The 24876-nt window shown below is 45.8% G+C and overlaps 1 protein-coding gene across 2 annotated transcripts in view; it reads right to left on the bottom strand.

Annotated features, from left to right (window-relative positions):
* Positions 1-21819, bottom strand: part of klhl4 (kelch-like family member 4) — a gene marked incomplete at its 5' end in the record, with an annotated part of 37969 nt that extends 16150 nt beyond the window's left edge. The window contains 4 exons of one of the 2 annotated variants that reach the window (XM_083651395.1): positions 3964-4160; positions 4626-4762; positions 6560-6727; positions 21356-21819. In XM_083651395.1, coding sequence (XP_083507521.1) covers positions 3964-4160; positions 4626-4762; positions 6560-6727; positions 21356-21819 — 966 coding nt within the window. The remainder of the gene's footprint in view (positions 1-3963; positions 4161-4625; positions 4763-6559; positions 6728-21355) is intronic. The other variant, XM_083651396.1, reaches the window with a different exon arrangement.
* Between the last annotated feature and the right edge of the window lie 3057 nt (positions 21820-24876).

Raw genomic sequence — 24876 nt, 5'->3', positions numbered from 1 at the left:
CTATGATGTGGACTGACTACAGCAGATTAGAAGCCTTATTTCTGGAGGCTTCGTGTATTCACGGTCTGAAGCGTCATATTCCTCCTGGAACATAATCAAGGCCAGGTTTCCCCTTTTAACCACTACTCAGTAGTCAGTACCCATAGCTAGCCTACTGAGTCATCCTCTCCCACTTCTCAACACACTACATGAAAAGATAAGAATTTGTCATCCATTTCAATTAGCTCATTAAATAATGACAGAACGATCCGCAGTGAGTAACACAATCTAAAATCTGTACAGGCTACAAATCCAATTCTGGCATAACAAGACTAAAACATAAGTCTCCATCAGCCTTGAAGGCAGTTTTCCTCCTGAACATTCACGACACAGCAAGCAGTATTGATGGGAAGTAGAAAGGTACACAACACAGCGACATTAGCATCACACCCATGCAGAGTCCAGCTCGACTTTTTGCCGGAGCTGTTCTTTATGAAATGCCTTCCTAAAGATTGATCTTCCATTTACTGGCCTCCAGCCCAGGCGATATTACAGCGCTGCGTGGCTGCCTCTTCAAGGACATTGTCTCTGGGCACTTCCATTAAGGACGCTGCTATATAAAACACCATTATGTCTCTTTGTAATGTCCAACATTAAAACACATCAAAGACATGGAGAGACATCTTTGGGCCGGGGACAGTGCCAGAGAGTTTCATCTCTGAATGTAGCAGCTGAGCTGAGCGTTATTTATTTGCTGCGCCCGGATAACTTTGACAAACCAGGCGGTCGCTGCAGTGCGGGAACGCTAACAATTAAGAAAAACAAGCTGGCTATTGATCATCAACATGTAGCGAATTAGAGTGTCCTGGTCCCATCTATCATGAGAGCCCGGTTTAAGAGCTTAGCACAGACAGGCTTAATGAAATGAGGGACATGCATTGATCTGTTGTGGTTATTACTGAGGGACACGTACCAGCCAACTGTTTGACCAATCATTCGTAATTACCATTCCAGGACTGCTTGACAACAAAATTGAAAGTTCAAGCGCATTGGCTCCAGAACAATTTAAAAGCATGTTTGTGTTCTCAGACGCGGACAAACTCGTTGGGGAGTAAACTGCTTGGAAAACAAGATCAGCGGGAGACGATCCTAATTGATTTAACTGCCGCAAAACGGTAATTGTGTAATAAGTGTGTATTTTGAGGAGGAGGAATACTGATGTTGCAAAACACCAAGGCGCCATGATTACCTTGGAAGACTTTTCTGTGTATTTTACAGATGCTGGCAAAAGAATAGACTGCATTTTATCTATTTTTTTTTTTAATGGGATTCATTTGAATTTGAATGAATCTGTCAGGATTTTTTTTGTCCCGGTTAGTGTAGCCTTTATTCCACAATGCATGCGATATATTCTGTGTTGCTGGAAAGAAACACAGTCAAACAATAATACGCTACATTTTGCACCACCAGGGCACCAGAAAGCAACACTTTCACAAAGGAAAGGGATGTCAGAAGCGGATCTGGGTTGCCATGCTCAACCAGGAAAAACAAGCTTATCAAAACAGCACGCGCTCCACTCACAGCCCAGAGGATGGACTTCCAGGAAGCCCCGAGCGCTCTCCGCTCATTATTGAAGCCATTGAACAGGAAGTTGGCCCTCTTGTGCAGTTTGGTGATTAGATTAACCTCCTTGTCCTGGATGGGGCCTTTGTAAACAGGCTGAGCAGATGTCCTTCAGGAGATAACGGCTGTCACTCCTGCATGGCCAGCCAGACGTTATCTGGTAAATATGCGCACAGATCTCAATGCTATGCAAATATCCTGCGTAGGAATATATAGCCTCGATACGAATGGCATTTTCATAAGTCTAGTGTTGCAATAATCAATGTGCTGCTATGCTGTATCTCGTACTGACAGACAGAGCCAAATTCAATAAACTGAAAGCATGAAACCACTCAATTTCTATTCAAATGTGCACAACATCCATTCCTCTGTTGGAATGAGATGTTATAAATAAGCGAGACACTGACAGTTCGTTCCTCTAGTCTACAGGTTATGACAGGTTATTTAAATTAACTGGTCTCAAAGCAGAGGATGGTCACAAATAATCCAATGTGTCTATATCCAGCGAGCCGTGAGGCTTTGTTTTGTATGGAGATGTTTGTCTTACCTGCATATTGCTGTTTATATTATATTTAGGCTAGAACAAATCACATTTTAATGACATTTGTAAGGGATCTGATCTGAATTTTAATGAGATTCTGATTAGAATCAGAGTCCACGTGGTTTCTCCTGTGCTGCAAAAGTACAGTACATCCATCTTAAAGGGCCAGTGCAATTAGAATAGCATTTCACATTTGTATGGTATAATTTAACAAAGGGCCAGTTAATGTAAAGTTACTCAAATGAATATACAGTAACTGTCAGGACTGTGGAAAAACTCTTCCTCTGGTTGTCAACAGAATCAAACAGATTTATAATTGCAATCTACTCCAATCTCCTGGTGCAAATTATATCACCTACAGTACACTCAGGTTTTAATGAATGCTGTGATTGGTATGCATAGTTAATCAGATGCCTAGACACACTGCAGAGCGCATCATACTTAGAAAGCCACGTTCACCATGGGGGGAAACAATATTGCTTTATTTGCTTACAAACAATGCAGCAACAGATATGGACAGCCTGACCAGGTTTTTCCTGTTTTCTGTCAAATAATAATTCCGGCACACTGCCTCCAACAGAGAGGGAGATGTACACTGAAAAAATGAATTTAATGGCCTCATCAATGTCCTTTTTCATTACTCCAATAAAGCTAGATAAATGATCCCACACAGTGGCCTACTTTGACATTTACCACCGTTAAAAGTAATCACCAGGTAAGATAATAAGTTGACCTTGAATGATTTCACTTAATACCGGTATTTAAAAATCTGAAATTACAGCTATGCCTTTCAGAGTTCAGAGACTTTTAACTTTGAACAACGCTGACCTGTATTTGTTATTAAAGTGGATTGCTGCTAAGTTAACCATCTTATGTTTGCTAAAAGTCAATGAGATTTCTTACTTTTGCACCCTTCTCCCATGTACCACTGTCAGCACCTCTATCCATTGCCTGTGTGTAGTCCCCCCGCAGCTGGGGATCGAACCGGGAACCTACGGCATGGGAGGTGGATGCTCTAGAAAAGAGGCTAAAACCCATATGGGCTCGCTGTCGCTAGAGCATCTCTTCAGGCGTCAGGAGGATGGAGGTTTACTCACTGCACAGCACGACCGCTAGCTATACCGTTAAACCTGGATCCATTTGTTTTGCTCGGGAGAACAAAAACCACGATTCGCGGGTTTTAACGTTTGGTGGCTGTGCAGCCCACCACACAACATTTTTTAGGCATGTTTACTTTGTGGAATAATGAACGATGTACATTCATTCAGACAATGTGAATGGAGAGCAGTGTAGTGTTTTCCCCCATCTCCCCCGGTCTCCCAGACCGTCACACTAGCCAACATTTCTGTGCTTCTATTGCTGGGTGCCGAAATTCTAACACTGGATATCTGTCATGCAGTGGAGGCACATCATGAAAGGTTAGGCTGTCATCCCAGTCCTACAGGCATCGTACCATCTAACCATCAGAAACTGACTGTTAGAAATAAAGAAATGATGCTCGCTGTGTTAGAAATCAATATCAAACTTTTCTTGCCTGAGCTGAAAATCATTGCACTGGATCTTTAAGGGCTCTGTGTAAATCCCATCATTACCTTGGGCTATGTGGAACAGAGTTTATTTGATCCACTAGAGACCTTTCATGTGAAATCAAGTACAAATTTAATGAAATTGAATTATTAAATACAGTAATTAATGCAGTAGCTTTCATTACTGCTGTCCTTATGTCGGGGGCACTTTGGGAAGGCAATCGCTTACTGCAGTTAAATAATTAAGCTGAAGCAGCCGTGTAAGACATGTTTTAGGTCTGATTCCACTCCTACCATGGTGTAGCTGTGAGCCACGTTGAGCAGATCCACGCAGCCCTGGGCGTCGGCAAACGAGCGTATTCCCAGACAGTTGGAGGGATGAAGCTGTTTCATCAGGAAGGTACAGCAGACCTGGATGACTTGTGAAAGCTGGAGGAGGCAAGCTGCCGCCAATAAACTCTCGATGGTCTCCTCCTTCAGCTCAAGGACACCTGCAATGTCAGGAGAAGCAAGCAACACGTTTTGGCCAACAGCTGGCGGATGTAGTCGCATCTACACGCACACCAAAACATACTAGGTTATCTCAGGATGTTTTCCACTATTTTACAATCTCATTAAAGTGAATATTCTCGATGAACCACACAGTGGGGGATTTATCAGAGAAGAATTCAGCACAAGCCCTTAAGCCCTTAATACAAGCATGTGGGAAGTCAAAGAAATATGACAGAATAAGCGAGTGGCAGATGACAGTAGTCAGTGGATGTGACGGATGAGATAGCAGTGTGCAAAAAATACTCCATTGACTATGGCGTAAAAGAGGCAATATCATCTGGATGTTGTCCCCGCTCCCTCGTCCCAGTGATAAATTGCTTTATCGATCCGTTTTAATCAGGCTTGCACATCGGAAGTCTTATAACTACTTACAGGAGGCAGTGAACGTCTTTATGAGCACTCACCGGTGTAGGCAAAATGAACCAGGGATCTGAGCGCCTCGGGGTCCACTCCCTCCATCTTGATCTCCTCCTGTTTGGCCTCCCTCACATCGTTGGTGAACATAGCAGCAAAGTAGTCCGACACTGCGCTCAGGACCAGTCTGCATCCAAGAAAATGCAATGAATTAACTAATTAATGCTTTTGTGCATTTACTTATGACTGAGAGAGATTGAGTTTAATCTACTGTATATACTAACAACAATCCTGAGGCTGTGTGTTTCATGTCCTCAAATGTAGTTTTGCTCCATAGGATAAGAGCATATTGTGCAATTGTAACCCGCGTTGTGTAGTGTCCACCACAGCTGGGAATCGAACTCGGGACCCTCCGGGACGGGAGGCGGACGCTCTAGCAAGGAGGCTAAAACCGACGAGCTCTAGCGTTTGTCGCTAGAGCATCTCTCGAGGCGTCAGGCAGTGGTGGCTAGGCTACGTTACACAATGACTTGCAGTGTACTACATCACAGTGTAGTATGTGTTCCCAGTCTAATCATTTAACATAGCCATTTTTCTAACTGTGATTTATAATGTTTAGGTGTTTGCACGCCATGCTAGGCCACCATGGGAGCTTGCGTCCCCTTCATTCTGCACCCATCCAATTTGTCAACGTGCATGATGAATGAAATCATGCCACAAATGATGACTTCATGTTTCTAATAGCTCCAACAGTCAGAGTTCTAATTGTGTTTACACATTTGTCTGGTTCACACAACATGTTGCTTAATTGATGAGGGCAAGGACTGATCATGTGCTATTACAAGGGAATGAGTTTGCCCAGGGTGACGGTTGCACAAAACAGACTCTACTTGCCATTCTGACAAACAATATATTACCATCAGGTAGCTTCTCATCATATTTGTTCAATTGCTATTTTTGTTTGTGGCAAAGACTTCCAAACAATTCCTTTAATAAGCCTATGTTGACCATGGTGAGACAATGCGGCAACAAGGTGAAGAAGCTAGTCATTGTTTGGACCCGTAGTGTAGGTCAGGACACACACCATCACTGCTTCAACAAGGCAGCAAGGTGAAGAAGCTAGTCATTGTTTGGACCCGTAGTGTAGGTCAGGACACACACCATCACTGCTTCAACAAGGCAGCAAGGTGAAGAAGCTAGTCATTGTTTGGACCCGTAGTGTAGGTCAGGACACACACCATCACTGCTTCAACAAGGCAGCAAGGTGAAGAAGCTAGTCATTGTTTGGACCCGTAGTGTAGTGTAGGTCAGGACACACACCATCACTGCTTTGCTTGGACGTGTCCCATGAGCAAACAAGAGCCATGTTCAAACAAGCCGAGGAGGGCGGCACATTCCACCCTGCCAGGTCAAGGTCATTGATGCGTTTTACCCGTTGGTCTAGTTTTGAGCATTCTCTTCTTTCTTTCATACAGCTCTATCAGGATTAACGACCGAGTTAGGACACAGAAGCAGAAGCACACAGCGAACACAATACGTCTCAGCATTCAGGGGAAACTCATGCGCTCTGTTCAACTCAGCCATTCAACAGACGGGCGGATGCCCAAATATTGACATCTGGATGTGCTGGATCACAGTGTTCTCCACGTCTCCAGAAGAATGTGGAAATGAGAAAGGGCAGAGGTGTAATTAGATCAAAGCAGCGTTTGCAGTCGCAAACCATGTCTGAACATGGATTTATGAGGGTGAAAATTCATCTCGCATGTGTTTACTGTGTAACGTGTTCACCCTAAATCACAATGTTTTGCTTTGCATTTCCCCATTTATTCCCTCAGATTGTTAAAACTCCTTACGGCATGTTAACGGTGGTGCAAACCAATGCCTGCAAGACCGTATTGACATTTTAATGAGGCGAATCCATAACTAATGCAGATGCAGGTGTAATTAATGGAATCAAAGCGAGCACTGTAGCACAGACACCTACCTGTGCGCCGGTATCTTGTGATCCCCCGCTATCAAGAGGACATCGCACAGCTGCTTGTGCTGGAGGTAGGTCTCCATCTTACGGAAAGTCTGTTCTGCATGATTTGTGGCCTGGAAAAACTCATCAGAGCCGTTGGTGTTCATTCTGGAGTAGGTGCTCAGAGCCAACCTGTGGAAGAGAAGGAAGGGAGAGGGAAGATCTGAGAAATGGAGAAAATCATTGGACTAAAGCAGTGGACCCTGTCTGTCAGTCAGGTTTCATCTTGTCCTTCACTCGTTGTTTCGTGTCTGTTTTGCTGTTGGCTGTCAGATAAAAATGTTCCTCTCGGTTTCACTTCCCAGGTTCCTCTATTTGTGTCAAAACCTCCCCATTTTTCTTACTTCAGCTTTCTTCAAAGAGCTGGACTCCATAATTCTTTCTGTCCTATATTTGGAATTATAAGAACCATAGAATTGCAAAAATTTACCTGCAAAAACCTAAGTCTGCAGGGGGGCTGGCCTTACCAGGCATTATTACTGGGCTGCCAATGTTAGGGCTCTGATGTTTTGGCGACAAGGGACTTTAATCCCGGGGCCCCCCCTGTGGCTAAAAATGGAGGCCGGCTCTATCGCCAGGTCCTCCTTGCCAGCCATGTTGTTTTCTAAGGTAGAGGAGACTGGGACTTTGAAAGGTTTGAGTTGAGTTTTGTTGTGAAAAACTCAGAGCTAGAATCAGGTTAAGAAAATTTTTCATTTCGGGCAACTCATTAACTTCATGCAGCATTTCGTCTTCTTTCCATCCATTATAATAAGCAAGACATTAAAAAACGGTATGCTGTACGCTGCGTGATAAGCAAGTAAACAAACAAATTATTAATGATACAACAGGGTTTGTTTGGACATATGGCACTCCTGAATCCTGTAGTCCCTAGACTCCTAGAGTGATCTGCATCCTTCTTGGCACTCTAAGCTCAAATTAAAACTCTTATGGACTAAAGTCTGGACATAAGTGGATAAATAAACACTGTGGTCCAATGGGACCGAGCAGCACCGCAATCTGGTTGACAGCTTTCCATACTCAATCTGCTTGTGTCTGTGTGTGCGCACACGCCTTTGTGTCTGTGTGTGTGTGTGTGTATATCTGCATGTGTGCATGTGTGTATCTGCGTGTGTGCATGTGTGTTTGTGTGTGTGTCTGTGTGTATCTGCGTGTGTGCATGTGTGTTTGTGTGTGTATATCTGCGTGTGTGTGGGTGTGTATCTGCATGTGTGTTTGTGTGTGTATCTGCGTGTGTGCATGTGTGTTTGTATCTGCGTGTGTGCATGTGTATCTGCGTGTGTGTGTGTGTGTGTGTGTGTGTGTGTGTGTGCATGTGTGTTTGTGTGTTTGTGTGTGTGTGTGTGTGCACATGTGTTTTGAAAAGACAGGGACTTTGCCTCCTCCTCGCTGCATTGTGGCACAGCTGAGTCCCCCTCCCCACAGGCTGGCAGATTACACGCTGTTTTACAGGCATCCAAGTAATCGCTCAGACTCATGGCAAAATAATGCAGCCCAGTCACTTTGGTGTCCTTCACAGAGCAAATCCACTCATTGACATTTAGGGCTGTTTGTTACAGTGCATCAACAGACCCAAGCTGTCTCTCCCATAGGGAATTAACTGCCGTCTCACGCCCCTTCTGCTGTGTAAAGATTCATAGTTGGCAAAGTTTCTCTCTCTCTTTTTTTGAGAAGAGGAGCATATGAGCAAAGCTGAAAAATGTCACAGCTATTTAAAGCATTGCTTTATGTCCTCAGTCATTACCACTCGTATGCTCATATGAGAGCAGCATTAGTAGACTATGTCATTTGTCAAGGCAAATGAGGTGAAAAGTCTATACTGCAGGGCGGGGCGAGGCATTGGCACATGCTCTCTCAGATTGATATTGCACTTTGCACACCGGCGCAGAATCCAGGCCCTCAAACCGAAGGGGTGGCGGCTCTATATCGACGTCCCGATTAACGCACGATCATAAAGTTTTTAGCCGAGCGTGTGACTTTCTCTTCTTTGATGACCAAAAGCAACTACACTGCCCCCGCTGGGGATTGTTTATGTAGCACCCCGGTCACTGCAGTAGCCTATAGTCTTGCTCTTTATTGGGAGGCTTTATGCTAAATACACAAGTAATTTATTGCCTTGTCACGATAATTCCCTACCGACCCCCGAAGTCTTGGAGAGGAACACGAAAGGAGAGTGAATAAGCAATGTGGCCGTAAAAAGCGAGATGCATTGCCTTTGTATCGGCTCCGCGGCGCGCTGGACGGATATTTCATGCCTACCAATCTCCCCGACACTAATTGCTTTGGTATCACATTCTAGGGAGCTGTAAATTTCTCCGAGGTGTTTATTTTCTTTGCAGCGGTGGGTCGGCTCGTCGGAGGTATAGCCCAGCTTTATTGAGGTGGTAAAGCCCCACAACACCTTCCTATAGAGAGAAGGCTGTTGTTGGGACATACTTTACATCCCATAGGCATTACCTCCAAGCAATGGAAAGAGTAACAAAGGCTAACGGGGGGGCCTAGAGTGTGCCTGCTCTATTATCTGTTTCAAAGAGCGCCAAATCACATGCCTGCAACTGTGAGGAAGGGATTTCCAATTCCATTTGAATATAATAGAAAAGAACACAATAGAGCAGACAGAGCAGGGTTTGTTTCCCGTCCTCCTGCACATCAGGTGCCCCTCACTGAGCACATGACACATTGCATCTTGTCATCTTGGCTCCTTTCCAAAGATGTCACACCTAACTAAACGTGACTACCGGTAATTAGATCTGAGAAAAATGATTATGCACGTTTTTAAATCTTTCAGATTCAGGTAGGCTAAATCAGTGGTTCTGAAACGTTTTCACGTCAAGGACCCCTACTGCATACTGACACAAATTAGACCATGGGCCATTTGATCATATTTTGTCCCAGGGTCCCCCCATCTCAAGATTCTTGCTTTTAGATATCTTATTACAGAAAGTGTATGAAACCCATTACCAAAATAGCCATACATTCTTTTAGTTATATGGATGGAATTACAGTGAAAATAAATGATTCCCCTTTTTTCTGGGGGAGCCCCTGGAACTCCCACAAGGACCCCTGGGAGTCCCCGGACCCAGTGGGGACGACGCTCTTTCCTAAAGCAAAGAGAAAGAAAAGCTACCAAATGACCAATAAGGATGTTTTTCTACAGTATGTTTTCTTCCTGTCCTCCAAATCAGTGCGTTGCTCTCAGTCGACTGACTGATCTCTACTCTGAAACGGCCCAGGAGGAGATGCTGCAGGAGATGAGCGGCCCAGGAGGAGATGCTGCAGGAGATGAGCGGCCCACACGTTTCAAGATGTGCTTTTCTCCGGCCAGATTAGCCCCCGGCAGTAAAGGTCATGAGTCAGACGTGTTACTGAGGATCTCAGTCTTATTCCAACTATAGCGTCGACTCCATCCCTCGACAAGCGGGGGAAACCGTGACTGCCTGAGCCAAATGGGAAATAGCTCTTTCAAAATGGATTATAACAGCCTATTGTCCCTGCAGGCGCAGTTCAGTAGCTTGGGTTGTGTTGAGAATCCAACGACTCAGACAAAGCCCCCGCGCAGCATATGCCAAGTCTATATATTCCATATATGATCCTGATGCCTCTGCGCTTTTACACACAGCACTGCTGCGCATTCAGCTTGTGTACACAGAGATAGTACAGTATATGCTCAAAGTAATCGCTTGATCCCAGCAGTGGGACAGACAGACAGACAGACAGACAGACAGACAGACAGACAGACAGACAGACACGATAACTCTGCACAGGATTTGTTCTTCTTCTCTCCCCTGCACACTTTCCTCACTCGCCAAGGCTGACAACAGACATTTGTCTTCTGATGCCATTTGTTATGCCTGACACACCTGATCATATTGATAGTGATGCGCAAAATGTTGCCGTGCAGGAAATGCATCTTTTCATATTTCAATCCGACCAGAAAAGCGAATATCAAGTTGTGGAAACGGCCAGCGGGTCCTTTATGGTTCGTGGGCGCAGTGGAGGATTGCTACAGCTATTAGCCAGAGTGAAATATCGCCTCCTTATACCTTCTTTCCCTCAGCTATTACCAAACCCCTCACGTTGCGAAGAAGGAGTGTGCCCGTGAAGTCACGTCAGCATAATTCCTGCACAACATCTCGGGTGGGATATCGATTCTTATTTTGAATATTGAGTACTGTGTCAAGAGGGGTTGGAACAAGTGTAAAATCATCAGTCACAAATATGTAAAATTTGTTATTAATGATGGATTCTGCATAGCCGACCTGCTGGGGTCAGCGGAGTCCTCGGTTTGATGCCACTGGGGGAGCGTGCGCTAGCGGATTAATATATTTCACACTTGTTCTGCTGCTACAGCGCCGCATATTAGCATTGCTAGCTTGTCGGAAAAGGGAGTTGGATGCCATTTTTTTAGTGGTGCATTTTAATTCCTTATTGAGATTTGCAGTCCTCGTTCATAGATTACCTCTGATTACACTGCTGAGCTCTGCATTCTGATGCTGAGGAATTTGGTGGGAAGAGTGTGCGTGTGTGTGTGTGTGTGTGTGTGTGTGTGTGTGTGTGTGTGTGTGTGTGTGTGTGTGTGTGTGTGTTTGTGTGTGTGTGTGTATGTTGGTGCAGGGGGGGCGTTCTATGTAAGTGAAAAATGTGCAGGTCTTAGCAGAAAGCTCCTTGCAGGTTTGCTGATGGCAGGTTAAGTCATACAGTATATGAGAGTGTCATCATCGTTTGGCTTGTCCATAATTTACGATGTAAATATGGGTTGGTAGACAGATTAACCCACATAATTATACTGCTGGGTCCTGGGTGGAATATGTACTACTGTTTAATTGCTAGAAATATTTAGATCTTATATGCCAGTGGTTCTCAAAGTGGGATCCGTGGAGCCCCAGGGGTCCTTGAGGGGGTTCCGGGGATCCCCAGCAAGAAGGTGAATAATTTCTTAATGTGTAGCATGGTCACTTTGCCTTCTTGGCACACAAACACTAAAAAACAGATGCCTGTTGTGGCCCCATACACAAGGTGAATTGTGGCAATAATAAAATATATGCAAAAAAAGTATATATATTTTCTATAGACGGTTTTAACTTGACAACAAAAACATTCTAAATCCGCTCACTTCCTGTTGCAGTGTTTGCTATGGACATAAAAGAAAAAAAAACATTCAAGTGCAGGACTGACCATTCCGTGAAAACCGTCTATACAGCTGAGCGGCGAAAACAAAAGTAACGATGTCGAGTGAATATTTCTGCAGTTTGCCGAATGCTGAGAAAAAATAAGTGCTGTGGGGTTGCGTTCTGGTGAAAACCATCTATAGGATTCATAACTGGGAGAATGTTAAAATATTCAGTATTTGACAAAATGCAAAACATTAGTCCCAAAGATTGTATAGTGTGGTGTATGTCGTATTTTCACCTTCATGGCTTCCCAAAAACGTATCATAACCCCTAACTAAAAAACCAGTTGCATAACATGTGTATGTGGGATTATGTACAGTATAGTAAACATATAGGTTGTTATATACTGTAAAAACCTTGTAGTGTGATTTAATTTGGCTAGGCTATCATAGTAGATAGGCTAGTACATTTTGAGCTTGATCACAGTTGACCATGGCTGCATGATCCTCTTTCAATGCAAATCAGTGATTGTGAGCGCCCGAGGACACCGCTGAACCAACCCCGGCCCTCCTTAATAGTATGCATGTAAAATTGATGGAGAGCTGTGTCAGGGATTATTTTCTTTGAATCAGGTCTATCCTCATTTGAAGAGCAATGAGAGAGTGTCCAGCACATTATGCCACCGTACTCTATCTCCTCTGACCACAATTCAAAGCCTTTTCTGCACCAAGCACCAAGAGGCTCGGATGATCCAACAGCTGGGCTTTATCTACATCTTACACAAAGGACGGCCTTGTTGCATAGAGCTTGTAAACAGATTTATCAATGCTAAAAGAAAAAAAACACATTTAGAATCAATAATATATGATCACAAAATATCCTTATCCATAAGGATGCCATCTTTCAGATTACCAAAGATTTTGGCTGCGTTCCGATCTGCTAGTAGTTCCCCTTCGAAGTGGACTGCACAGGGTATTCAGCCATGTGAAGTAATATGGCTCAATACCCTGTGCAGTTCGCAGGGAACTACTAGCCGATCGGAACGCAGCCTTTGTTTTGGATTTTTGTTTCCATTTTTGTTTGGCAATTTACTACATCTCTAAGAATGTCTGCATTGGCCGTGTCAGACTGAAACCCTATAAGCCTTGAGGTGTTACTACTGTATGAGGCATCCAACAAATATCTGAATTACTGCTGTTGACACGGGAGAAGGTGGTGCTGTTGACAGGGGAGAAGGTGGTGGTATTTCTTCTCCAAGGCAGTGGAGAGGGGATTGAGAGATCATTCAAACCTGCAGCCCGCTGACTCGAGCCTCTGTTGGTGTTTACGTGTGAGAGGTCAGGGTTTCCATTCCCTTCAGGTTAATTTCTGTCATATATCCTCTGCCAAAGATGGGGAGCGGGAGTCACCAGGATAGGACAAATATATACGGTATGTAGGTGTGTTAGGAGCAGGGGTGTGGAGCAAGTGTTTTTATTCAAGTATAGTGCTTTCAAAGTAAATATCCTCCTCAGTCCACTAAATGGACTGCATTTATATAGCGCTTTTATCCAAAGCACTTTACAAGATTCAAGATTCACTTTAACAGCCACAGTAAGTAATTAGATTACAAACGAGGAATTTGACTTAGTGCAAGTATGCAGCACAGCAGCGGTCACATCAATAGTAGAAAACGGAGCAATCCAGAAAAACTCAAATGATAAAGAATCTTAATATAAAGCTGTTTAAAGTGACATATAATGGGGGGCTAAGGTAGTGTCCGTTCAGACACACATTCTAGCAGGGGCGTAAATATATAGTGCAGGCAGTACGGTTGCACTGGGGCCCCTGTGGTAGAGGGGCCCCTGGAGAGAGCAGGCTCTCCAACAATGTACCATGCAGATAACGGGCCCTTGCAAATGACTCAAAAAATTGCCACCCCAGAAATACACCTGTGTTCAAATAAGAACACACATTAGATTTAAATGGATAGTTCACATTTATAGCCCTATTTGCTACTTACCAATGATGATGTTGATTGGTCGAGTTCTTTCTCAGCACAATCCATCCTGTTCCTCATAGTCGCTCTGGAAAGTTGGGCAAAAACGAATGCAAGGTCAATGGGGTCACGCTCCTGTATGTACAAGCTGAGTGAAGCTCACTGAAATGTACTTTGTGTGCACTGTGTGTGTGTGTGTGTGTGTGTGTGTGTGTGTGTGTGCACTGTGGATGACATTTGAGTGAGCCTCGGTCAGCTTGTACATACAGGAGCATGACCCTGTTGACCTTGCATTCGTTTTTGCCCAACATGCCAGAGCGACTATGAGGAACAGCATGGATTGTGCTGAGAAAGAAAGTATAGCAAATAGGGCTAGACTTTAAAAAAAATTGAACTATCCCTTTAAAGTGGTGCCATTTGCTATGCCCTCGAAAGGCAAAACCATCTCTGTCATGGTTTTCTTTCTTCTTTTTTGTAAAATAGTAGCAATCTATAACAAAATGCTATGCTTATTCAACATAAAATCAACATTCATCAACCTTAGACAGTGATCATTTCAGAACCACAGTGAAATAGACACGTCTTTTGCTCTCAGCTGCTCATTTAAATACTTTATCAGGTGTCAGACGCGTTTCTAAAATATTATAAAAGGGAGCATGTGGGCAATGTTTGTTTCTCTCTCTGTCTGTTTCCATTTTTGTGTCGGCCACAGCTATGTCGTTTTACGTGTGATCGGGCTGAAACTTTCAGGGGGTGTAAAGAGCACCCGTGCGGGTGACCTGACGGAGCCGGATTTTGTAATTAGGTGATTGCCCTAATTACCTAATGATGTGATGTCATCAGTGATGTCGTAAAGTCCCACTGATGATGTCATAGTGACATCAGTGATGTCATAAATCACTGATGATGTCATCAGTGATGTCATAAGATGCGAAGTTGTGACATCATCAGTGATGTCATAAGAGCATGTGATGCAAAGTTGTGACAGCATCAGTGATCATGAGTGATGTCATAAGACCAAGTGAGCCCGCACAGCAGTTGAGCTGCAGGGCGGATGAGGGTCAGCTTGACGAGCTGCGGGGCGGGCGAGCCCAAGAATCGAGCACGCGTAGCGCGCAAGATGCCTACAGTAGTATAGCATAATGCCTAATGGTGTGTGTGTGTGTGTGTGTACTTTGTAAATAGCATGTACTAGGGCCCATCATAATTGCTTGCACTGGGGGCCGTCATGACTACGCCACTGCATCAATGGTAGCAAGCTACCGCACATGGTGCTGGTGCAATCATTGGGAGCAATTTGGGGTTCAGCATCTTGTCCAAAGATACTTCGACATGTGGACTGGAGGAGCCTGGGATCGAACCACTGACCTCTTCTATCCAAAGTGGACAACCCCCTCTACCTCCTGAGCCAGGCTGCCTCACTACTTTCAATTTTACCAGCCTGTAGTAGTGACTTGGTTAGAAACTGTTTACTGTACAAAATCATGTTTGAACAGTTTATAAAGGAAATATCCAAATCCAGTAGAAACAGACAGCAGGTTTGCTATCAAGGACAAGAGAAATCATTGACTTTGACAATCTTGCATGAATATTTTTATGATGTCCTTCAAAATCTGACCAGTTAATAAAACAAAGTAAAACTAAAGAACAAACACAACTGCTAATTTATGCCTAATGCTTCCAAGAAACTCACCCTACTAAAATGTGCATTTATATTTTATCCTTAAGTCCATTTAATGTCAAACATAAATACTTTTACTCAAGTACAATTCTAAATGGATGGCATTTCATTAGAGTACTATTCTAGCAAGCTATATTTACTGAACAAGTGTGTATTTTCAGCCCCACAGGTTTGACTTTTCCATTTCACAATCTAGGTTAAATACTGAAAACTGAGGAAAGAACTTAACCAATCAAATGATGTTGGAAAATGGACTGCATTTATATGCAGTAGCATTTTTATCCCAAGCACTTTACAATGACTACATTCACCCATCCACACACAACAATTTGGGCAATTTGGGCTTCACAACAATTTGGGCTTCACTACCTTGCCCAAGTACACTTTGACGTGCTGACTGGATGAGGCGGGAATCAAACCACCGACCTCTTTTATCCAAAGCGATTAGTGGCCGACACACTCTGCCTCCTGAGCCGCTCTGCCTCCTGAGCCACAGCCGCTCAACTGGATGGAATTAACTAAGACATTCTGTGCAAGTAACAAATCACTCAGCAGCGGCTTGTAGCCCAAAATGACTGGCCCACATTTTGCAGGCTACAGAGAAAGAGCTGAAGATCGAGGATGTTTCACTCACAGCAGCACTGGTTTCTACATATAGCCTGAGTGATTGTGACAAATGACGTGTCACGGATTTATGATGTGAGACGTAATAGGGCCACCCAGCTGCTGGAGTCAATGGATGTGCATATCTCAGTGACATCCGCCACGCCATGTGTCACCCACACACTGACTGGCCTCATTCACGGATGCAACTTAGCACGTCTAGAGACGATCTTTAGGATAGTGCACGTGATCATCGTCGCCCCTGTTCACCACCGCGTCGTTTCCACGAACTACTTCTGCACATTTACCCAGCGTTTACCATGCATTTCCATTAAATACAAGCCTGATGGAAAAGCAGCTTGTAAAAATGTGTTTGCCTGATTATCGCTCGTGTCAAACTGCATTATGCGACCGCTCTTGCTACGCTTTACTGATTCAATAAATGCTGTACCACTGAATCATCAGAAAAAAACCATAACTCCCTGATTCAATAATTATGTAAAACAGATGCTGACAGGATAATCAATTTATTTGGGTGAAATGAGCGAGTGATGGAACACTCTGTCAATATACTTAATGATTCATTCAGAATAATACATGTGTGCATTTTTACGAGTTTGGGCCGGGCAGACTTGGGAAGAAAAAACAAAAATAACGGCCATTACAGACATACAGTTCTGCCATTACGTATTAGATGGATATAGTCTCACAATCATGTTGGTGCAGCTAAGCCAAAGGATGCACGACTAAATGATCCAACAGAGCAGAGCCCACTTGCATATTTCAGCATCGTTGTCACAATCTGATGAGGGCTGCAGTGTATTTTACATGGTGAGCATGAAGTCCAGGTCCCCCAGAGAGCCAGAGACGTACACATTTTGACTGTGAGGGCACATCTTTTATGCATGCGCTCCTCTCACACAGGGACCCCCAAACACGAACATGTGCCAATTATGCCGAGACGAAGAGCAGAACATGGAGCCGATTCCAAAAACTATATCTTAACTCGGAATAATTCATCTTCTGTTTCGGGGGCACCCACCGCCCGTGGCATTAATTTAATCCACGTTGACACATTTTTGGCTGTAAGCGGAGGATGTGTATTTAAAGTCATGGATTGAATCGTATAACGCGCGCGCGTGCGTCTTTCAGAAACAAAGGGACAGGTTCACTTCCATTTGCTCATTTCCTGCATCGAACAAAAGCGCCCAGGACTCAGACAAAACACAAGGACCAATCACCTTAGAATGTCACAGACGACATTAAAGGAGACTGTGGCTTTTCATCTTTGATGGGAGGTGTTTTTAGTCTTCCGCCAGACTGCACACACACCCTTCTCTACCAACACCTGTTTACTTCCTGGAACCAAGACGTTGGGTCACATGGAAGATTTGGGGGGTGGCGTGAGAGGGGGGATTAAATTGTCTTCCCTGCACCAGCCCAGAGCTTTTAGCCATCGAGCGAGGTGGTGGCAGCGGTAGTGTAGATAATTCATTACCTCCTCTCTTTATAGGGCCAGTGCGTGTGTTACGTGATGTAATGGCTCTTTCGCACTACCCACTTTTAACTCTATGGACGAATGCATTAGTGCACTGTGTAAAGACTGAAAATACTCTGAGGAATCTGGCGACGGCTTCTTGCACATGTCATCTGCACCACAACACAGACAAGTGAGCAAAAAAAAAGTGCATTGGCTTTCCATCCACTGAATAATTTAGAGGATGTTTTATTGGTTTGCCTCGCCGAACACTGTGGACACTGAGTGAACTGTCCCCAGGTGAGTCATGGTGACACGCTGTGGACACTGAGTGAACTGTCCTCAGGTGAGTCATGGTGACACGCTGTGGACACTGAGTGAACTGTCCCCAGGTGAGTCATGGTGACACGCTGTGGACACTGATTGAACTGTCCTCAGGTGAGTCATGGTGACACGCTGTGGACACTGAGTGAACTGTCCTCAGGTGAGTCATGGTGACACGCTGTGGACACTGAGTGAACTGTCCTCAGGTGAGTCATGGTGACACGCTGTGGACACTGAGTGAACTGTCCTCAGGTGAGTCATGGTGACACGCTGTGGACACTGATTGAACTGTCCTCAGGTGAGTCATGGTGACACGCTGTGGACACTGAGTGAACTGTCCTCAGGTGAGTCATGGTGACACGCTGTGGACACTGAGTGAACTGTCCCCAGGTGAGTCATGGTGACACGCTGTGGACACTGATTGAACTGTCCTCAGGTGAGTCATGGTGACACGCTGTGGACACTGAGTGAACTGTCCCCAGGTGAGTCATGGTGACACGCTGTGGACACTGAGTGAACTGTCCTCAGGTGAGTCATGGTGACACGCTGTGGACACTGATTGAACTGTCCTCAGGTGAGTCATGGTGACACGCTGTGGACACTGAGTGAACTGTCCTCAGGTGAGTCATGGTGACACGCTGTGGACACTGAGTGAACTGTCCTCAGGTGAGTCATGGTGACACGCTGTGGACACTGAGTGAACTGTCCTCAGGTGAGTCATGGTGACACGCTGTGGACACTGAGTGAACTGTCCTCAGGTGAGTCATGGTGACACGCTGTGGACACTGAGTGAACTGTCCTCAGGTGAGTCATGGTGACACGCTGTGGACACTGATTGAACTGTCCTCAGGTGAGTCATGGTGACACGCTGTGGACACTGAGTGAACTGTCCTCAGGTGAGTCATGGTGACACGCTGTGGACACTGATTGAACTGTCCTCAGGTGAGTCATGGTGACACGCTGTGGACACTGATTGAACTGTCCTCAGGTGAGTCATGGTGACACGCTGTGGACACTGAGTGAACTGTCCTCAGGTGAGTCATGGTGACACGCTGTGGACACTGAGTGAACTGTCCTCAGGTGAGTCATGGTGACACGCTGTGGACACTGAGTGAACTGTCCTCAGGTGAGTCATGGTGACACGCTGTGGACACTGATTGAACTGTCCTCAGGTGAGTCATGGTGACACGCTGTGGACACTGATTGAACTGTCCTCAGGTGAGTCATGGTGACACGCTGTGGACACTGATTGAACTGTCCTCAGGTGAGTCATGGTGACACGCTGTGGACACTGAGTGAACTGTCCTCAGGTGAGTCATGGTGACACGCTGTGGACACTGATTGAACTGTCCTCAGGTGAGTCATGGTGACACGCTGTGGACACTGATTGAACTGTCCTCAGGTGAGTCATGGTGACACGCTGTGGACACTGAGTGAACTGTCCTCAGGTGAGTCATGGTGACACGCTGTGGACACTGATTGAACTGTCCTCAGGTGAGTCATGGTGACACGCTGTGGACACTGATTGAACTGTCCTCAGGTGAGTCATGGTGACACGCTGTGGACACAGTGAACTGTCCTCAGGTGAGTCATGGTGACACGCTGTGGACACTGAGTGAACTGTCCTCAGGTGAGTCATGGTGACACGCTGTGGACACTGATTGAACTGTCCTCAGGTGAGTCATGGTGACACGCTGTGGACACTGATTGAACTGTCCTCAGGTGAGTCATGGTGACACGCTGTGGACACTGAGTGAACTGTCCTCAGGTGAGTCATGGTGACACGCTGTGGACACTGAGTGAACTGTCCTCAGGTGAGTCATGGTGACACGCTGTGGACACTGAGTGAACTGTCCTCAGGTGAGTCATGGTGACACGCTGTGGACACTGATTGAACTGTCCTCAGGTGAGTCATGGTGACACGCTGTGGACACTGAGTGAACTGTCCTCAGGTGAGTCATGGTGACACGCTGTGGACACTGAGTGAACTGTCCTCAGGTGAGTCATGGTGACACGCTGTGGACACTGAGTGAACTGTCCTCAGGTGAGTCATGGTGACACGCTGTGGACACTGATTGAACTGTCCTCAGGTGAGTCATGGTGACACGCTGTGGACACTGAGTGAACTGTCCTCAGGTGAGTCATGGTGACACGCTGTGGACACTGATTGAACTGTCCTCAGGTGAGTCATGGTGACACGCTGTGGACACTGAGTGAACTGTCCTCAGGTGAGTCATGGTGACACGCTGTGGACACTGAGTGAACTGTCCTCAGGTGAGTCATGGTGACACGCTGTGGACACTGATTGAACTGTCCTCAGGTGAGTCATGGTGACACGCTGTGGACACTGATTGAACTGTCCTCAGGTGAGTCATGGTGACACGCTGTGGACACTGAGTGAACTGTCCCCAGGTGAGTCATGGTGACACGCTGTGGACACTGAGTGAACTGTCCCCAGGTGAGTCATGGTGACACGCTGTGGACACTGAGTGAACTGTCCCCAGGTGAGTCATGCTGACACGCTGTGGACACTGAGTGAACTGTCCCCAGGTGAGTCATGGTGACACGCTGTGGACACTGAGTGAACTGTCCTCAGGTGAGTCATGGTGACACGCTGTGGACACTGAGTGAACTGTCCCCAGGTGAGTCATGGTGACACGCTGTGGACACTGATTGAACTGTCCTCAGGTGAGTCATGGTGACACGCTGTGGACACTGAGTGAACTGTCCTCAGGTGAGTCATGGTGACACGCTGTGGACACTGATTGAACTGTCCTCAGGTGAGTCATGGTGACACGCTGTGGACACAGTGAACTGTCCTCAGGTGAGTCATGGTGACACGCTGTGGACACTGAGTGAACTGTCGTCAGGTGAGTCATGGTGACACGCTGTGGACACTGAGTGAACTGTCCTCAGGTGAGTCATGGTGACACGCTGTGGACACTGAGTGAACTGTCCTCAGGTGAGTCATGGTGACACGCTGTGGACAATGAGTGAACTGTCCCCAGGTGAGTCATGGTGACACGCTGTGGACACTGAGTGAACTGTCCTCAGGTGAGTCATGGTGACACGCTATGGACACTGAGTGAACTGTCCCCAGGTGAGTCATGGTGGCATCTGCCTAGGCTGAGTTAATTGGGAAACGTTAGCTGCACAGATTATCCTATTTTAATGAAATAATCTACATTCAGAATGCCACTGCAAGTCCTGAATAAAGTTCAAACGCTGTAGGCATACACTTTATATAGTCTCAGAAATATTGAAAACTGATTATAGTTAAGTCGTCTGGTGTGTGCTAAGCATACGCAGCAGGATTGTAGATATTCTTCCTCAAAACATTCCTACTTCTAATTCCAGAGGTGCAGACTTTCTTCATTAGATGGAGATTTTGTTAGACGCATGAAGCATGTTAATGAGATGTGTGCTCCCCAAGAGCATCCCTTAATCTGGCCTCTGCTAAATCCAGATGCAGTGTGCACAGTGAGAATCTGGCTTTTGCTAAATCCAGATGCAGTGTGCACAGTGACTGTTTTGGTTCCATGCAACTTCTCTCTTCTGGCCTTCACACCTCACAGAGACATCATACCTTTCTCTGGCTTCCACCTCTGCAGGATCCTCGGTGCTGCCCTTCACATCCTCTTGCCCGCTGTTGGCGTCCTCTTTCCGGGTGGTGCTGGGCGAGCTCTTGGGCAGCTCCTGGCTGACCTGGACACCCTGGATGGTGTTCTGCTGCTGGTGCCATGACTGCTGACCCGCTCGCACGTAGACGGGCGTGGGCCCCGGGGTGGGCACCAGGATGCTGTGGACCGGGCTGCTGGTCTTCCGGAGGAGCCCCCCTCCTCCGATGCCCCTGTCCCGGGAGTGACTCTTCAGCCGGCCCTGGACGGGCGTCCCTCTGTGGTCCAAGCCATCCTGCTGGATGTAGCCTCCCACGCCGCCGCCGCCACCGCCCCCGCTGCCGGCCGAACTCTGGGACGAATGGCTGAACCAGCGCCAGCGGAGCCGGAGGATCTGCTTCACGTCAAACTCCTTCTTCCCCGACACAGACATCCTCCTCTGGGTTTGGAGACGAAGGCAGCGGTGAAACGGTGAGTCCCCAAAAACATGGAGGAGAGCAGGGGAGAAGAGAAGAGCCTTGGTTTCAGTCCTCACTGACTACAATGTGCTCCTGCTTCTTCCTTTATTGTCTCACTACTACCTCCACCCACTCCTCCCTGTACTCCTCCACCCACTCCTCCACGTACTCCTCCACCCACTCCTCCGCTGGTCTGTTAGTGGGGGTGTAAGAGAGATGGAAAGCAGTTCTCTGCAGCTTTTGTTCCTGTGCCTGAGATTATTACCCTCCCTCCAACTCTCTCTCTCTCTCTCCCTCCTGTGCTGCTGCTGTCTCTCTCTCTCTCCCTCCTGTGCTGCTGCTGTGTCTGTTTGCTGCTGCTGCTGCTGCGCCGCCGGAGCTGACTTAATGCACATGCATGATCCACACTCCCTCCTCCTCTCTCTTTCTCTCTCTCTCTCTTCTCTCTCTCTCTCTCTGCTTGTCTCTCCTGTGCGCGCGCACACACACACACACACACACACACACACACACACACACACACACACACACACACACACACACACACACACACACACACACGGCACACTCTGACAGATAGACACATATACTGGAAACGAAATGAGAAAATCTCCCCAAGCCCTGCACAGTCCTCTCTCCTGCCCTGTGTGTGTGTGTGTGTGTGTGTGTGTGTGTGTGTGTGTGTGTGTGTGTGTGTGTGTGTGTGTGTGTGTGTGTGTGTGTGTGTGTGTGTGTGTGTGTGTGTGTGTGTGTGTGTGTGTGTGTGTGTGTGTGTGTGTGTGTGTGTGTGTGTGTGAGATACCGGGGCTGCCTGTTCTTGCTAAAAGGGGGAGGTGGGGTATCATGGAGCCAGCATGATGAGGTCACACCTTAGGCAAGTAAATCATTGCTGGTTGAGGGAGGGAAAGAGACAGACTGCTCACTACACGGCCCTATCTGGGGCTTTATGACTAGGAGCTTATCAGAAGAGAATGTGTTTGTGTAGACGGACACACACACACACACGCACACTCACGCATACACACAAAATGCATAGGTTACATTCATAACTCGTCTTATAGATAGCCATACACACATGTATACACACACTCACACTTTTATGCAAGCAATGCGAGCAAGCACTCTGTCTCTCTCTCTCTCTCTGACACGCACACACAACACACACACACACACACACACACACACACACACACACACACACACACACACACACACACACACACACACACACACACACACACACACACGTGTGCATCTGTGCAGGCTGCTATCCTCACATCAAACAGAATCCCATGGGGGCATTGTCTCAGTGTAGGTAGCCATGCAGAGAAAAAATATTCTCCTCAGTCACTGACTGTGTCTTGCAATCCCCCAGAGACTACAAGTGAAAAAGTACATCGTGATGAACCTTCAAGGTCAGTAAGCTGCCTCTTCCCCAGTCAGGGCTTCAGAAATCACCGTTGGCCTTTTACGTGTACAGTAAAAATAGATTGTGTTTCTGCTGTACGCGTAACACTGCACCATAGCACCTAATTGAGATAGCATGAAGCTACTTCAAAGCCAAGGGGACACTGGCAAAGCGTACAAGGTAATCTGAGGACATGCGATCAATGCTGACAGCGTCGCCGGCATATGGAAATAGAGGCATGCTGTAGGGTCTTTCTGTCAACACTATTGGATCTGGGTGTTTTAAGTGCGTTATTATAAGTCAGTTGTCACAGGAAACGGTACATGCCCACGGGGCAAAGCGCTGTAATTGGATTTAGAAATGGATTGTGAAGAGCTTGTGAAACGTATAGAACAGCATATCCCAACACAGCACAACAAGCGCTATACTGTGATACTATACAGATCATCTGCTTGGATTTATGCATTTCTCCATCCAAACTATACACTGTATTCTCAGGCTTCTGTTACCACTGTGATGATACATTGATCTGATACATGTAGCCTATACATTTCTGTTACCATGGTGATGATACATTGCTCTGATGTAGCCTATACATTTCTGTTACCATGGTGATGATACATTGCTCTGATACATGTAGCCTATACACTTCTGTTGCCACTGTGATGATACATTGATCTGATACATGTAGCCTATAACCTTGCAGTACAGTAAGTGTGAAATATTTTGATCCTGTGAAAATGTGTTTCTGTGCTCTTTGACATCCAATTCCATTTAGTTGGACCTTTTCTCCATCAGCATGATGAGAGGAGAATGGGAATGAGAAGAGATGCACTCCAACTACTATTTCAATAGTAGCTCTCAACAATATGTCAACATTGAGACTCTCATCCGCCTCCACTGCCTCCTACTGTATATTTGGAGTGGACACTGACAAATATTAAACGAACAGCTTCTGCGCCCACTAGTATCTGCCTGTACTAAGCCTGTAATGTATGCTATCTAGCTTATAGTTATTTGATGGGGCAATTTGACAGGATGCCTGACACAAGATGCTTTAACATGCTCCGTTCACAGTCTACACTTTACATCAATTTATTGACTTTAAATAACGTATTTATAGCCAGGGCTGGAATGCACAATTCGTTTTCTTTCCCTTCACCAATGCTTGTACCTAATTAGCAACAAGCCTTGTCGAGCTTACGGATATCCATCCAGCTAACTAGAGCTTTTATCTCAAATTGGCTGAGATTCTCACATTTATTTTAAGTTCTTGCTAAAGAGACTATAACAACAATAATATCAAGAAATATGCATTATAAGATGTCCACGTTAATGCATTATTTAAATCAAATCTATGGTAAGAACCACAGGGGATTGGAGAGGATTGCATGAAGTGTATGGATCATCCCATGTTGTTGTTTTTACCCATGTTTCTGCTCATAAGCCAATGAGCTTAAAACCCTTATTTTTACAGTCAATAGGCACAAACACTGAATAATTAAAGAGGGCTTTCTCTGCATACAAAATCATCTATTTTTCTTACAGTGCATTCTGTTGTTTTTGGAGCCTGCATGGGAAGACCAGCATACAGCAACCAATCTCTACTGGGGATTGGGATAAT

This window comes from Poromitra crassiceps (assembly GCF_964638095.1).
Source record: "Poromitra crassiceps genome assembly, chromosome: 15".
Taxonomy (NCBI): Eukaryota; Metazoa; Chordata; class Actinopteri; order Beryciformes; family Melamphaidae; genus Poromitra; species Poromitra crassiceps.
This window is presented reverse-complemented; position numbering and strand designations above follow the sequence as displayed.